The 16,267-nt window shown below is 45.3% G+C and overlaps 1 protein-coding gene across 2 annotated transcripts; it reads right to left on the bottom strand.

The window, feature by feature from the left end:
• Window positions 1-4,756: 4,756 nt before the first annotated feature.
• On the bottom strand, window positions 4,757-9,949 carry LOC146426601 (keratin, type I cytoskeletal 19-like). 2 transcript variants are annotated; one of them, XM_085083617.1, is made up of 9 exons: window positions 9,311-9,949; window positions 9,139-9,221; window positions 8,375-8,531; window positions 7,969-8,130; window positions 7,563-7,688; window positions 7,141-7,367; window positions 6,465-6,853; window positions 5,919-6,020; window positions 4,757-5,079 (listed from the first exon to the last, which is right to left on the bottom strand). In XM_085083617.1, exons 1-9 carry the CDS (start codon window positions 9,947-9,949, stop codon window positions 5,054-5,056), a joined length of 1,911 nt encoding a protein of 636 aa, XP_084939743.1. In that variant the 3' UTR covers window positions 4,757-5,053. The 2 variants fall into 2 exon arrangements, with proteins under 2 accessions (XP_084939743.1, XP_084939744.1); XM_085083618.1 differs by lacking the exon at window positions 5,919-6,020.
• Between the last annotated feature and the right edge of the window lie 6,318 nt (window positions 9,950-16,267).

The raw sequence follows: 16,267 nt of genomic DNA, 5'->3' as shown, positions 1-16,267 counted from the left end.
CAGTGATTCCAGGGATATTCCTTAGAGGTGCTTTTCATAGCCAAGCTAGAAGATTTGTGGGTTTGTTAGTGATAGTGAACAGAAAATTCCCTGGATTGATTAAAGAAAAAGTAAAAAAATTGCTATAAGAATCTCTTAATATATTTCTGTATCGTCTGAGAACCCACATTGTTTCGTATTTCATTATTGATGTCTTTTTCCATTTGTAACTATTCATAGCAGGGATTTGTCTATACTGGAGAGTTCTTCTGATAAAGGCAAGTCTTATTTCAGGCTTGGAAAATATTTTTTAAAATAAAAACAATCAAAGAGAAGAAAGATTCAATCCACTACGGGTAGAGAACTTTCACTGACCTCAACATTTCATTTTAGCTTTGTATTGTTACCACTCTTCATATATAAAGGAGGATCATAAATCACAGATTTTACCTTTAGATTTAAGGTAACTTTTAAGTCACATGCTCATAGGATGTTCCTGTTTTGTCTGTAGCATTGCTGTTACTTAATTTTTGTTAGTAGTTCCACACTGGTGGTTTTATAGGAGCTGGCCGTGAGGCTGGGCCATATTCTCATGTATTCCTGCAGCTGAGAACTGCCCTTGGGATGTTTGGTTTCTGTCACAGTCACTGTGTGTCTCTTTGGAGCACGACAGTGAAGTGCCTGAAAAAATCCCTCCTGGCTGATTTTAATGTTTTGATTATTAAATATTTGACTGTGCAAATACTTATAAACCAGAGCAGATCTGTTCTGTGGACAGGATGAACTTTTAATTTCTGAACTCATTAAAAGAGCCTTTAAATATTTTTGTTCTCTGATGCTTTTCTCTAATGTATTATATGGATGGTATGAACTTACGGAATTAACTAAAAGGAACCATCGGCTTTAGGACCTTCTCTCTTCTTTCCCTTATAGGATGCACAGCTGAATCATTCATGTTTCTGTGTTGATACAGAACCATCCATACCTTATATAACTTTGCTGTTTCCCAAAGGGAGCAGGGTAAGGACCTTTATTACTGCAACCACCAGCACTGTCCAGCCTGCAGAGTGCTGGAATGTTCCAACTCTGCGTGCATCTTCTGCTCGGGCTCAGCACATGCCACAGTTCAGCCCAGACAGCGTTCCTTCACTCTTGCTCTGTTATTGTTTTCCTTTTAATCAGACCTCCATGACTGGTATCAAAGAAGTGACTCCCAATCACCAGAGTGATGACAAACCTTTGGAGCAGCCTGTGCTGCAAAACTGGGAGACTTTTCCGACAGGCTGGAGCTGCTGCATTCCAAACAGAGCTGGAGAAAATGTGTTCGCACTTCTGTGCCTGTGAGCTGAAAAACTGAAACACTTCCACTTAATTCAATGTCATTTTGGTGCCTCAGGCAACTGCTAGAGTTTATTCTTTTCATAGATTTAATAATCTCTTCTCATCACTCTTCCAGAAATTTTTGGAAGAAGAGAGGGTCTGTTTTCACCTCGGAGTCAGTGCTCACTCCTCATTCCTGCTTCAGCTCAGAATGTTCTAGTGAAACCACAGTAATTTCTGGAAAATATTTAGGTTAGACCCAGCAAAGCAAATAAGGACTCCTAAGGCAGCAGGGGGCTTGCCTGTGAAATTTAAAACCTCCACATTCTCCCAGCACAACCTTTTGTGCAGGATAACCTGGACCTTCCATGCAAGGAGGCTGACAGGAAGCGTGGCTTTTCCTCAGATCCTAAAAATGCACACATGGGTTTTGTCAAGTGGCTGTGAGAGCTGTGGGTCAGGGTGTGTGTGCCCCACAGCTGGGGACACTTTGCAGGCTGCTAATTCCCTCCTGTCAGCTGTCAGCATTTCTAGCACTTTCTGAGCCGCAATCATAGTTGTCCCTCTGTCATTTCCCAGTCTCCTAAAGGATGAAGGCATTTAGATTGGAATAATTCTTTTTGTTGGTACCAAAACAGAACAACTGGAGGACAAGGTCAGAACACCTGGCAAGGCTCCTGCCTCTCTGGGGGTCAGATGACTCAGTCCATTTGGGCTGTGCAGCCTCAGAGCCTCTCGGGGCTGTAGGCACCTACACCTGGATGGCTCTGATCAGTGTCCTGTGAGATGGCACATGGAGATTGGGATCCCTGTGGAGGCACTGGTGTGGCACATTCTGTTATCACAGCTCATGTGGGGTGGGGAAGGAGGACATCCATGGCATCTGCTCTCCTGGCAGTGTGGCCCAGGGAGGAAGGTCCTGCTGGGCTGAGCTCTGCAGAGGATTTACACACTCAGGACAGCCCAGGTGGGCTCTGCCTTCCCCCCAGCACATGACATACTTTGCTTTCCTCATTCTGCAGCCTATGAAGATGGCTTGGGTAGCATTTGGCAGTTAACAGGGCTGGCAATGAATGCTCAACAAAAGAGACATCAGCATGATATACACAAGAGCAATTTGGAAATTATATGTTTGCCTTCAAATGGACTCATGGATTGCTTGGGAGCTCTGAAGCCAAACACGCAGGAGTGTGTGCACATTGAGTTTTGCCTAAGGTTGCTCTGAAGGTCTTGTTCCAACACGTACTGCAATTACCTTCTCAGAGCACTAATAGGAACACCAGATAAGTATCCGAATTGCAACACTTTGTGCTCATAAAATTAAAGCTTATTATTCTAATTAATGACTAATGAAATGCATGCAAATAAAAAGTGCAAAGTTCTTCTCACTCCTCAGTATTGCTGCTGCCCCACTTTGAGCCTGCCCCAAGTTTTGACACTACAGTATTTGTATTTTTTACTCTGCTTTGTAGTGGTTTGGGTTTCCAGGTCTTTTCCTCCATGTAAGCCTGTTTTCTTAGTAAGCAAGTGCCAGTGATAACACAGGTGCAGATTTTGTAATGAAAAATGTAAAAAGGAAAGAATCCTTAAACTGGCATTTTCTTCCTGGGTCTGGTAAGAAACCATCTCAATTTAGTCTGCTTTTTGTCTGTAATGAGCACTAATGCCATGATTAAGTAGGGGGCTTTGTGAGTTTATCAGTGGTTCTTATTTATTTTGTCACATACCATAATATGTAATAAACCATATTATGAAGCTGATTTACATTGTAGATGCAGACTTATTAAATGTATGAACATTATAAAAAACACCTTGTTAACAAAGCCACAGATTTTAGGTAAGGAAGAAGACAGTACAATCAATTCAGAGTCGCAAAAGTAGTAGTAGTAGTATAGTATTTATCCTAATGGCTCAGAAATTGTTAGTTATTATAACATAAGCATTTAAATCAGCAGCAGAACTGCACTGAGTATTGCAACATGCTGCATCCTCGTACGTGTCTGTGCTCAGTGCTGGGTTCTCAGCCCCTGAACTGCCTCACTGCTCTTCCCACGCTCCAAATTCCAGTTTCTGCTTTCCTCCCTCAGGGATCATTTCAGGGGAATTTCTTCTGCAAGGTTAAATGCAGAGATGCCTGAGAATTAGATAACTGGTAGTAAAATACTAAATGTAAGTCGTATTTTTGGAAAGAAGGACAGGAGCAAGAGGTGTCAGTAATGCTCAGAGCTGCCACAGTGGCACAGAGCAGTGAATACCAGCATGGACAGGCTTTTCCTCCAATTAAATCAACAGCCTCCTGGGTGTCACTGGGAGGCCAGAGGCCAGGAGATGGCCTGTAAAACACCCTGGAAAGAGCCAGGAAGCAAGTACTGAGCAGGAACATTTTTGAGGTTAACCTGGAAGGCTCCTAGGGGAGGTATGAGAAGCAGGACTCTTGGATTGGGAGTATTCCTTAATTTGGGCTGCTGGTTGAGTACCCTGAACAGCCAGGTCTGAGAAAGAGCTGTCACCATGCCACCTGCCAGAGGTAAAAAAGGAGCAGAGCAATTGGAGGAAGAAGGCTCAGGGGACAGCTAGCAAAACAGAGACAAGTGTGATGTGATGCTGCAAGTGGTTAAAAATGAAGATGATTTTGCAACAGGTGGGAGTTGGGGTTGTCCTGGGAAACAATCACCACCCTCGCTGTGGTATCAGGCCAGGTGTATCAGCACTTGCTTGTGTGTGCAGGAGTCCTTCCTTCAGGTGAGCTGGTTCCTCTAGCCCACAGAGAGACACTGGTCAGGAAAAAAAATTTTTTTTTTTGTTTTCCAATGCTAATTCATGGCTGAGAGCCTGGCATAAGGCAACACTGTGAATCACCAGCACAGATCTGCCTGAACTCCACTGTTTAGCATTCCCGTTCCCACGATGTTGCACTCAGTCTCTGTTTCTCAACTTTCTCCCATGGGTGATCCCTTCCTCAGAGGGAAAAAAAAAATAAACAACCTCCTGGTTGAAAAACTGAGAGAAAACTGAGAGAGAAAGAGTGATAGTACTGTTTGGGCTTTAGCAGGTGAGGGGAGAAGTGCACAGGAGAAAAGATGTATCTGTGAGCAGGTGTCATATGAGAAACCCCCTGGATTATTTTCAAGTGAAATTTCCAATAGAGCTCACATTTTAAAGAGGTTTTTTTAGGGAATAGTCAGTTCCTTAAACCCACCCTCTTGTCCCTGATAGAAGTCAATAGCAGAAGGATTTTGACTGTGAGTTTTCCCATCACAGGGACCAGTAGAACGTTGTTCCTGGCAGTGCAGACTGCAAAGTTTTGCACAGCGAGTCGTAAGTGATGAATATGTCAATGCAAACTTTGGGTCTTATGGGTAATCTGACCCATCATTGTGCATTCCAGAGGTAGGGCCCGATGTTTGTAACTGATTCAAACAAAAATCTCTGCTAAAGGAACTTGGACCAGACACCATTTTCTGGTTGCATCACAGAGAAGCAAAGATTTATTAGCATTTATTCCACAGGAACACCAATCACGGTAGAGATTAACTCAGGTAACAGTGATTCGGAACAGAAACACGGATGGAAGAAGCAGACAGAACATCCAGAGAGCTCTTAGTGAGTCTCTGGAGTGAGCAGTGTTGAGTAAGTTGGACAAGTGTTTGCTCCTGCTCGTGGCAGGGCGTGTTCAGCCATGCTCAGTAGAGTCTTGCTTGGTCCAAAGGCCTCACTGGGAGCGTCATTCAGTGGAAGATGCTGGTCTTGCTGATCATTCCTCAAACTTTCTAAAACTCCCTGTTGAAAGATGGAGGAAAGAAAGAATTTCTTTGAAGAATTCACCATTTTAAACCTTACAATACTCCATAAGTATTGCCTGTGCAGTTCTCGGTGCCCCAGGGTCGTTCCCAGCCTTCCGTAAAGGTCTGGACAGTGTCAGACCTGTGCAGTTTTAGCAATTAACTACATGGATCTACTTCTGTTCTCAGCCATGGGAGTGCAAATCACTTTAAATTTAGAGTGACTGCAGCAGTACAAACCAAATACAGATTAATTTAGAATCTGCATTTATGTGTGTACGGATATTTGCAGCAAATTTTTATAAGTTAAAGGTAGATGGCACATTATATGTTTTAATCTTGCCTACCAAGCATTAATATATGTTGAAGCGTTGCAAGTCAGAGGAGATGTTTGATCAGAGGAGCAAACTTTTATGGAGGAGTTTGCAAAGCCTATGTATGAATCTTTTTAAAACTAAGGCTCACCTACACCAAATTTTAGCAAATAATCTTCCTCATGACACAAAATCCTCCTGAAGTCCCTGCCTTATTTTCAGCATCAGGAGTGTCTGTGCAATGTTCCTGCTGTCTGCACTGCTGGCTTCAGGCCCTTTGGGTGAGAGCCAACTCTCATGTCATGACTGACTGTCAGTCTGCGATGGAAACAGTGTTTGGGACAGAGCCTGACTGAGCCTGGTGATTATAAGGAATGAATGGAAACCTCAAAGCAGGACCATTTTACATCTTTTCATAAAAAATCAAAAGCGGAATTGAACCTTTCTAAAAATTACATCTTCCTGCTTATTTTCATCATTTTTAGGCTTTTGTCTGAGGTGCTGCCAGGACCTGGAGCCTTACCCTTTCTCATGTTTTTTATGGCCTCAGACACTTCCTCCATGGTTGCTCCTCTCTCCAATGTTTTGTTTCCTTCCAGGCAGAGCTTCATGTTTTCAGCACTTCCTGGAATCACAGCCAGGAAATCAGATACGGATCAGACCTTTTGGTCACTCCCTATCTTTTGCTACTTCAATATTTTGCAGCCAATATTTAAAATGTCTGGAGTTTTCCAACTATTCTACCCTCCTTTAACCAACCTCTGCTTAATGTCAGTCACATTTCTAACCTCTGACTTTGCTAGTTCCCCGCATGCTTTGGATTTGGCACCACTTTCCCTTTTCCCCCTCCATTTCCTCTTTTCACACATCCTCTGACACAACCCTTCGTGCCATCCTTCATGCTCCTTATGTTGATTTGTCACTGCCTAAGAACAAATGTCAGAGTGGCCTTAAAACAACACTGGGGAAAAAATAGCAAAAATATTTCCAGGAAGGAAGTTGCTATATCCTTTCCTGCTATTCAGAGGGAATTCTGCATGGCAGGATGTATTTTTTATTCCGTTTTTACCTTGGCTTTCACTAGAGTCACCAGGCTGGGACTGGGAAGATGAAGAGCGGGAGAGGCAGGATTTACCCCCTCCTCCTCCAGCACTGCCACCTCCTCCACTTGAAGTTTTACCACAGATTCCACCTCCTGATTTTCCTCCACTCCCTCCTCCTCCACTTTCAGAAGAGGGAGATCTTCCATAGGATCCTCCGGTTTTTCCTCCACTCCCTCCTCCTCCACTTTCAGAAGAGGGAGATCTTCCATAGGATCCTCCAGCTTTTCCTCCACTGCTTCCTCCTGAGGACCAACAGCTTCCTCCTCTACTACTTCCTCCATGACTTCCTCCTCCACTACTTCCTCCATGACCTCCTCCTCCTGAAGATCCACCACCAGCTCCTCCCTGTGAAGTGCTGTAAGGAGAAAGGGGTGTGTTACTTCTTTCTTACCTTTCATTTTCCCAAATAATGGCACTTCCTGATGGTACTTATGGGAAAAAACAGCAAATTAGAATTCTAAATACTTTTGTAAAAGTAAAGCTTTGCATGCTGCCAGCTAAGATTTTGATTCCATGTGAATTCTTGTGCTTATAGTAAATACACTGATGATTAACCAGTTACACCAGTTTCTAACACAAATATTGCTGCTCTCCTCTTTCCCTGATTGCATAGATGGAAAGTTAATGAATTGATGTCTGTACCTAATGCCCTGCTGTCCCTCGTGCAGCAGTGCCCGGTACTGCTGGATCTCCTGCTCCAGGCGGGTTTTGATGCCCAGGAGCATCTTATACTCCTCGTTCTGGCTCTCCATCTCACAGCGGATGCTGGCCAGCTCCTCCTCCAAGGGCGAAATCATGCCCTGGATTTGCTGCAACTGGATATTATAGCGACGCTCTGTGTCTTCCAGGTTGGATTGCAGAGAGTCTATCTGCAAAGGAAAGCAAAATCCAGTGTTTATGGGAATGTGGCAGGATCAGATAATTCTTATGCACAACATGAGAAAAATCCCACATGGTGTCAGATGCACCAAAGATCCTCATTGGTTGTTGCAGCTGCCCTCCTGTCATTCCAGCAGCTCCCAATTTTTTTGCATGCCAGAGAATCAGGAGCAGTTGTTACCTACCAGATTGATCTGTGACTGCAGCTCAATTTCCAGGCTCTGAAATTCACGTCTCAGCTCAGAGATCTGGTGGTTGCTTGATTCCATTTCCTGGCTACTTAAGTGGACTTGTTGACTCACTTCCTCCATCTGAAAAATTAACGTACAGAATTGAAGTTTCTGAGTTTTACTTACAGTGCTAACATAACAGTTTATCATGGTACCATCTGGAACACAACAATTTGCAGAAGGGCCACTGGTAAAATGGGGCTGTTAAACTTGCTTGTGTGGCTCTGCCAGAGCAGCTCAAGCCCAGTTGTGGTTCACTTCATTTTGACCAAAGGGACTCTACCAGTATTTCCTAAAAGCAATGGATGTTTTGTCATTCCTCTTGGTAAGGAAGTTCTTACCACGAGTTGTCACCATTTACCTTGCTTTCGTACCACTTTTCAACCTCTGCACGGTTTCTCTGAATAATAGCTTCGTATTCTTGCCTCATCTCATTCAGTTTTTTCAGCAGGTTCTCTCCCGGAGCAGCGTTCATCTTCACATCCACCTCCCCATTGGACTGGGATTGCAGCAGTTTCATTTCCTGCAGAGAAAATCCAGGCCCAAGGACAATGAATACAAATGGAGCTTTTCAACAACATATGTATCTATATATATTTGGATGGGTTGTGTTGCAATTATTTGGCCTTGCCTTTCCCATGATTGCTTGTTGAAGGGGCTGAGCTCAGGGGCACCCTGGAGCAGCCTGGCACTGCCCCTTGGTGTTTCGAGCAGGGGATGTCACCTTCCCACACCTCCAGGGTGCATTTCAAAGAGCTGGCTCTTACCTCCTCATGGTTCTTCTTGAGGTCAATGATCTCCTCCTTCAGAGACTCAAACTGCATTTCCAGGTCGGACCTGGTAAGGGTCAGGTTATCCAGCAAGGGCCGCAGGCCGTTGAGGTCACTCTCCACGTTCTGCCGGAGCCCACTCTCCATCTCATACCTGTGCCAGGGACAGTGCAGAGAGGTCAGCCCTGCTCCTGGCACCTCAGTCCTTCTCCTACTGACATTATTTATGGAAAAGTTCACCTATTCCAGTATCAGTGTGCTGTGCTTTGGAGCATGCAGCATCTCTCAGCCAGCAGAATTAGGAAATCATCAGCCAGTACTTAATATTTAATATTAATATTACTTAATAACATAAAGTTACTGTTCTTTATACTAAGTAAATTTAAAGTTTAATATTAATATTGAACTTTAATATTAAAATATGTTCTGTGCTCTCTTTCATCATCTTATTGCAACTTCATGCAAGTTCGATATATCTGGTTCACCTGACTTTCAGTGACAGAAAATCCCAATTTTCTTAAAAATAAAGCTTTCTGTAAGCTCTGGCTCCACAGCCATAGGCAGCATTTCCTTCAAAGAACATTCTAGAAATATTGAAAATTCTGAAGTTACACAAGTTATTTCAGTTGTGCTGCTATGGAAGCAGGAGGAAGCCAGGTCCCTGTGGATTGATATTTGTTTATGGAATGAATCTATGAAACTAAGTTCAGGAAAGCAGGAGGAAGGAAGTCAGTGTCTGGAAAAGAGAAATATATAATTACTTTATTCTAAAGTCTTCTGCAGTCATCTTTGTATTATCCAGGTCCAAAAGAACCTTGTGGGTTTCCACAGCCGCAGTCACAATCTAGAAGAGAAATAACATGTTAGGAAAACATTCCCTGTGGACCTCTCGGACTGTCAGTGTTCAAACTTCTCTGGTAAAGAGCATCCTACCTGTTTCTGAAGTTCTTCAATTTGTTCATAATAGTGGCTGTAGTCCCTTGGGCCAGTAGGACCTTGCTTCTGGTACCACTCCCTGATTAACTGTTCAAGCTGAGCATTTTCCAGTTCCAAATTCCTGACTGTCTCCATGTAGGAAGCCAGGCGTTCATTAAGGCTCTGCATGGTCAGCTTCTCGTCGTTGGCGAGAATTCCCACATTCCCTCCATAAAAGCCACCACTGCCAAAGCTGCCACCACTGAAACCAGCACCACCTCCAGCAAAGCCTCCTCCATAACAGCCCCCAAACCCGCTGCCACCTGACCTGAAGCCTGTTCCCATGCTGCTGTGGCCCATTCCCCCTCCATAACATCCACCACCCAGTCTTCCTCCACAGCTGCTGCTGCTCATTCCTCCTCCATAGCTACTGCGCCTGACACAACCACCACCTCCCCCACCATAGCTGCTGCGGGAGCTTCCTCCACCACAACTGCTGCCAGAAAACTTGCCACCACCACTTGTCCTGGAAGTGATTGTCCTCGAGGAGGCCGAGGAGTGTGAGCTGCTCCCTCCACCCCCTCCACCCCCTCCACTCCCTCCACCGCTGCTCCCTCGCAGGCAGCTTTTCAGGGGCTGCTTAGAGCCACAGCTCATGGTGGCAGCAGCAAAAATCTCAGGTGAAAACTCAAAGCTGGTCTTACAGTCGTTCTGGAATCATGGCTCCAAGTTCCAGCTGGCCTCCTCTGCATTTATACCTGAGACAGTGGGTGTCGCCGAGGAAGGGAGTACCCGCTTTCCATGTGCGGTTGCAAGCCTTAATTTGCCAAAGGGAGATGCTTGGCAGTGTCAGGAAGCTTAACCCTTCCTCTAAGTGTTTGTGACCGTTTGTTTATTAATACAAAACATGTAATTTCTGTTGGGTGGCTCTGAATTAGGGAGATCTAGTGCACTGGTTTACAGTCACCCGAAACAAGCTCATCCCACTCACCTCGTCCTGGTCACATCCCTCTCAGCATGGCAACACGTTGCCACAATACAGGACAGCAGTGGATATTCCTATGTCTCTTCCAATGCTCACATATTTGTCAAGAAATTCTGGCTGATTTTTTAATAGATAACTGTTATTTTCATAGGTTTATGGTTATTCTATGCTGTGTGCTCCTTATTTTTAGTCCTTTATTGCTTTATGCCTTTGGAAAGCCTATTGCAGGATGCATGATGTAGGTACACGGAATCACTCTGACTTCTTAGTAATATCTCATAAAAACTCAGTGAGCACTGGCAAATATCACGTGTCACCAATTATTCCAATCACACCTCTCTAATTGTGTTTTATAAATAACAAATTAATTATGAAAAAGGGTATTACAACAACTGCAGAACAGCTCTGTGTCAGGCTGAGGGAAGGAAGTGTGGCAGGTTGTTACAGGGAAAAACCCTTCACGTGCTTGGACCAAATGCAGGTACTGGATGGTTGAGAGACCTGGGAAAGCTTCCTGACTTGGAGGTGGTCTCTCCTGATATCCCTGGAAGTATCACTGGTCGTGTTCCTATAGGGAATTCAGAATTTTATCAGGATATTTTGCCTATGCAGCACAAATGCAAACATACTTGGAGGAGAAAGATAAAGTTCTTGGTTTGAGGGTTAAGTCAATAAACTACATCAAAATAGCATATTTTCTTCAGTTGTTTTCCATTCACAGACACAGCATGACCAAGGGTAGGAAATATTTGCTATCTTCCATTTTCTTCTTTTAAGATCATATCTTTGCCCAATGCAGTGGGTAGTTCAGCTGCGCATCTGCCCTGGAGCCCTCTCAGCACCCTAAACCTCAGACTGTGACATTTCTCCCATACCTCTCACCCTTTTCCTCCTGCCCAGGCACACGATCCTTAAAAAATCCCAATCTGTTGCCTGTCACACCTCGTAGGTGGAACTCCTTGTGTGACACCCAATTTCCTGTATTGATTTGGGATATTACTGTTTTCTCACTCAGCCTTTGTGGTGGTGGTTGTTGCTAATTAAGGTTTGTTTGTTACAGCTACTGTTTGTGGAAACAGCTTTTGGCACAGGCACCTCCCAGCACACCCTGGCCCACGCAGAGGACATGGCTCACATTCCACCTGCTGCTCCACTTCATCTCTGAAACAACTGAGGGAGCAAGGCCTCCCCTGCATTGTAGGAATTTAAATGGTTCACTGTGACATTTAGGGGAGTCTGGGGGGTAATTTTTTCTCCCTCCAGTGAGAAATCCTTTTCTCTCAAAGTGAATGAAATAATTTCCTATACTTTCAGCTGCTTTGGCTGAAGGAGCAACTGAGTTATGTCCCATTTAACTGTTGCTTTCAGCTGCTGGCATCCCTGATACAGGGACATGGGAACAAATCTATATTGTTCTCTGTAATTCTGCAGAAGGGTTTTGCTTCTTCCTTTTTTATTTTTTTCTTTTTCTTTTTTTTTTTTTCTGGAAAGATGTTATATCTTCTATATCAGTCATTCCTTTTAGGATGACCAACCTTCCTGTCTTCCCTTAACAAAAGAACGTTTGGATGGTTTGAATATCAGTGAGGATGCTTGCAACTTCATGGCTACATGAAAGGAAGATTTAATGCCATTTATTTCCTAGAATTTGTGCAGGCAACATACTTCAAGGCTGAAACTTAGCTCCTTAAAACTGAAGAAGCCTGACAGATTCATTGTGTCTGGAAATCCTGGCCAGAATCAGAGATAGAAATTACAGAACAAATGGTTCCTGAAAGGAATGTTTTATTTCAGAGCTGTGAGGTGGAAAGTGGTTTATGAGGTGGCAATTTTCTCTGCAGACATGTCTCATAGTATTGTCCAGGCCCTTGCAACACACTGAGCTTCCTGAGTGATCTTAGATAATGTTTCCAGCAAAATCTAGAGATGCTGCTCAAGTACAGCTGCAGGGCTGGGAAACCTTCACATAAAAGTGATTGCAACAACTTCTGTGGGAACTGGAAGGATCCCCAGTGGTACCTGTGAAATGGGACAGTGAAATGTTACGGAATCTGGGGCTGGTGCTGCTCGCTGCAGCAGAGCCAAAAACTGGGCAGAGCCAAAGTGAGATGGAGGGTGGAGGGTAGAGGAGAAAGAGGAGGAGGAAAATGTCATGGAGGCAGGTGGCACCACAGTTGTTAGCAATGAGGCCTCTCCCTTTTCCTGTGATGAAACTGTTCCGAGCTCCTGCCCAAAGAGGAGGGTGGACTATTTAAGCCTGAATGGCTCACCCAGCACTGGCAGAAATTCTCCCAGGATGGGCAGGAATGCACTCAGCACTTCAACGGCAGGGTTCCCATGTGTTCTGCACACCCCAGATGTGTGTTGCCTGAAACAGAGGCTGTGGGAGAATTAAATCCTTTTCCTTTGGGAATGTGGCAGCAGAAGGGGCTGGGGATAGCCCAGGTTGGAAATGTGAGTGAGCACACACTGACTCCTCTCAGCCCCCAGCTCTGCATCCACACCGTCCCCACACCGATGTGTTTGGGAGAAACCTGCAAGGCTGCTGAGCTCATTTGTGGGGTCATAACTGGGCTGTTGTCCACTTTTTTGGTGCTTCACTGGGATCCTTTTCCATCCTTCCTGCTTCTGGTCAGTTTTTGTCAGGAAAACTCAATTCTTGTATGTTGCTATGCTGAGAAAAACTGTGAAATATCTACCTGGGGAATATGACTCATTCTCATAATTATATGTTATAAACTGACTCCCATTATATGATCATCAGGCAGTTTTATTACCACCAGATAATCCCATAGGATTTCTCCACAGCAGAAAAGAAAGCCAGGCCATGCAGTGTGACTGTGTTGGAGGGTGAACGTCATTCTTGTTTGTACTCGGCTCTTTCTTCCAGTGAGGTTCAGCTGCCTGACTGAAACTGTTCTCCATTAAAAATTTAAATGATGAGGAATTTTTTAGTCCTAGATGTTTGGAAACTGAAAAATCTGATTTAGATCTGTTGTAACATATTAGAGCTCAATCATGTTTATTAATAGTTCTAATAGTGGATTAATTGAAAGCTCTAAGCAAAAAGCAATTCCTATCCAATTATTCCTAATTGTTCATAGTGAGGGCACAATGTGTTTGAGATCTTATTTTTTCCCCACTAACACAGCTGTGGGTGCCTGGCAGCAGTTCCATCCAGAAATATTTGAGGTTGAAAATGTTGTCAGTTCCTACACTTTCCAGTGAAAAGTATGATTTTCTACAAATGAATTTTAGTAATGAGAAATAGTTCTGTCAAAAGATAGTGTCCCTTTCTTCTCCAGGCAGAGGGCTCCTCAGCAGTGGCCTTAGGTTCGTTCCCACAACCCAAAACACACAGTATGGTTTTAGATCTGAGTGATACTCTGTGAAAATCATCTGCAAGTGTTGGCCTTGGCAGTGCTGGGTTAAGGGCTGGACTCAAGGATCTCAGAGGGATTTTCCAGCCTAAATAATTCTGAGGCTCCCTTATACCAAAAACTATTTAGACCTTTTTTAAGTGAAGGGTTTTTAAATATCTGTTTTGAAGTTAGAAAGTCCCCGCCTCTCCTGTGCTATTCTGCAAGACAGGGTGTAATCTTGGCGTCCACCCACACCCCGAGGTGTGTGGTCACAGGGAATATCCCTGGAATCTGTCCTGTTGTGTCCAATGCTCCTAATGCAGCACGTTCAGCCGCTGGTCAGTTAAAGCTCGACTCAGCATGGGCAGGTGACCTGCTGCCCTCCAGGGAAGGGCAGTCAGGAGTATCCACTCCAGGCAAACATCTCTGCTTTAAGAAAAAAACATAATTCCTGCCTACATTGTACCCGATCTGTTACTCATTCACTATTGCAGAGCCGAGTAGTGATGAAACATTAAAGAGCACCTTTAAAAGCTCCACCACCCAACAGAGCGATGGTGGCTGTGATAGAAGCAGTAATTAGGTGAGTCAGAGCCGTAAGAGACTTTCAGAGCACAAACCCTTTGGTTTTGAACTGCTTCATTTGGGGTCTGAACAGCCTCTTGCCCAGTCGACTCTCTGGGGTCTCAGCTGCTGCTCCATCGGCTCGAGCCTCATTAGCAAAGGGTCATTACAGCACATTTACAACCCCTGAGGAAACCCTGGGTTTCACTGTGCTCCCACCTAACAACACAATGCAAATATTCCAGTGCCGTTTGGAAAACATAAACAGGTATTAGCAAATGGGTGAGAGAGTTTCAGGCTGGCGTCTGTCCCAGGCACCCCCGCACGGGAGAACACCTGCGATCTGCGGGAGGCAGAGGGGACACCTGCACCGTCCCTGAGCAGTCACACGCAGAACCGGGTCACGTCAGCCTTACTGTGAGTGTGACCATTAAATACCGGTGGAGCTGGAGCAGGAGGCCAGGGCTGGTAGAGTGTTCCTTGTTTTGCGGCACTGGGATCTCCCCAGCACATCCCGCAGACACTTCAGCCGGCTGGCTCTGCTGGGAGGGGATGAGCCAAGCCCCCAGCGCTGCCTTTGCCGCTCGACTCCTTCGGCAGCTCGGTGGGAGCCGAGTGCCCTCTAGAGAGCACCTGCTGCCCAGGGCTGCGCATCATTCAGCTCCTGCATCTCCAAATACCCCGTGTGGTGAACGGCAAAATGTGTCAGGATCCCTCTGCATGGTGGGCGCAGGGCTCGGTGGCACAGTGCCCACCCCACTGCAGGGCATGGGGGCCTGGACACGGCTGAAATTGCTATAGATTGTGGATCAATGCATTTTTATATCATCTTATTTTAATCACATGTCACTGTACTTCTGTTGGATAGGCTAACAGCAACTGCTTCCACTTAGCCACAGTCAGGATTAGCATCTCCACTAACTTAGCATCTCTGGGCTTCTTAGGAAAATGTGAGCCCTGCTTTTTACCTTGGTCTCAGGTAACACAGTGTTTGCATACCTGGGGCAGAGCAGGGACTGGACAGGCCGGGCCAGGACAGGGACTCCGGACCAGAACACTGACAGGTCAATGTTTCCTTTGGATCTGCCAGGTGGGAACAGCTGACACCTGATGGGGAGAGCTGGGAACTGCCAGGATTTCCCAGGCGCTTTCTCCATTTTCTTGTTCTTCAGCACAAGAAGCTTTTGTACGTCAGTCAGGATTACAAATTATTCCAGTTGCTCTTAAATTTTTATGTGACTTTAAATATAGCAATACCGAGGCAAACCTTTCCTTCAGACTCGGTCCAAAATGGGCAGTTTTTGGATTGGCCAGTTTTACCCTGCATTCTCAGACATGTTCCATGCCTCTGTCCTCTTGGAAAAGCAAAATAATATAAAACAAAACCAACCCAGTGTAAGTATTTTAAATGTCTCTTTCCTCTGGGAAAAACAAACAGCCAAACCCAACCCAGTATAGATATTTTCATATGTGCTTCAGGTTGGTATTTCATTCTGTGGTACAAGAGGGGCAGTGCCGATGGAGCAGAAGGTGAAAAGTCAGATGCCAAATTCCCAGGATTTTAGTTTCGGTGAGGATCTGCCTCTCGCTCCCGGAGGACCTGATTCACGCTGTTCTGCTGAGAGGAGCGAGCAGCAGCTCCGGGGTTTTGTTCAAGGGTTTGGGCAGCTGCAGGGAGAAATTCGAGTCTGGGGAGAGCAGAGAGACCCTGGCCGGGCCCCAAGAAGGTGCAGTGCTGCCGGCAGGAGACTCCAGTGTCCTCCCCGCTGTCGGGATCAGCATCTGGTCCGGGCGCGGCCGCTCCGGGAGCGATCGTTCCCGCCGCCTCCCGGCCGCCAGGGATCACTCTTGTCCCTTCTCCGCTTCCTCACAGCCAAAATTCCACCCTCCTCGTACTCGGTACCGTTCCCGGCTTACTGCAGCACAGAAACTGGCCGGAGGAGAGGCAGAAATGCTCTTTTGCACGTGTGGCACAGTCAGGAGCGGGGCTTGGGGAAATGAATTTGCCTTTACATTTCAAATGTTTTTTAATTTCTCAGGAAAGGAGTCCGAAATATTTGACGC

The sequence above is a fragment of the Lichenostomus cassidix genome, chromosome 27 (assembly GCF_008360975.1).
Source record: "Lichenostomus cassidix isolate B80296 chromosome 27, HeHo_3.0, whole genome shotgun sequence".
NCBI classification, from domain to species: domain Eukaryota; kingdom Metazoa; phylum Chordata; class Aves; order Passeriformes; family Meliphagidae; genus Lichenostomus; species Lichenostomus cassidix.
The sequence above is the reverse complement of the archived record's forward strand: the minus strand, read 5'-3'. Positions and strand labels throughout refer to the sequence as shown.

What these genes read in the sequence shown, in the direction of transcription:
- LOC146426601 (XM_085083617.1), bottom strand. Translation starts at nt 9,949, where the DNA reads ATGAGCTGTGGCTCTAAGCAGCCCCTGAAAAGCTGCCTGCGAGGGAGC. An exon ending in AAAAGTGGTACGAAAGCAAG is followed by an intron (nt 7,689 to 7,968) that starts GTAAATGGTGAC and finishes TTAATTTTTCAG; the next exon opens with ATGGAGGAAGTGAGTCAACA. An exon ending in TGCAGTCACAGATCAATCTG is followed by an intron (nt 7,368 to 7,562) that starts GTAGGTAACAAC and finishes TTTCCTTTGCAG; the next exon opens with ATAGACTCTCTGCAATCCAA.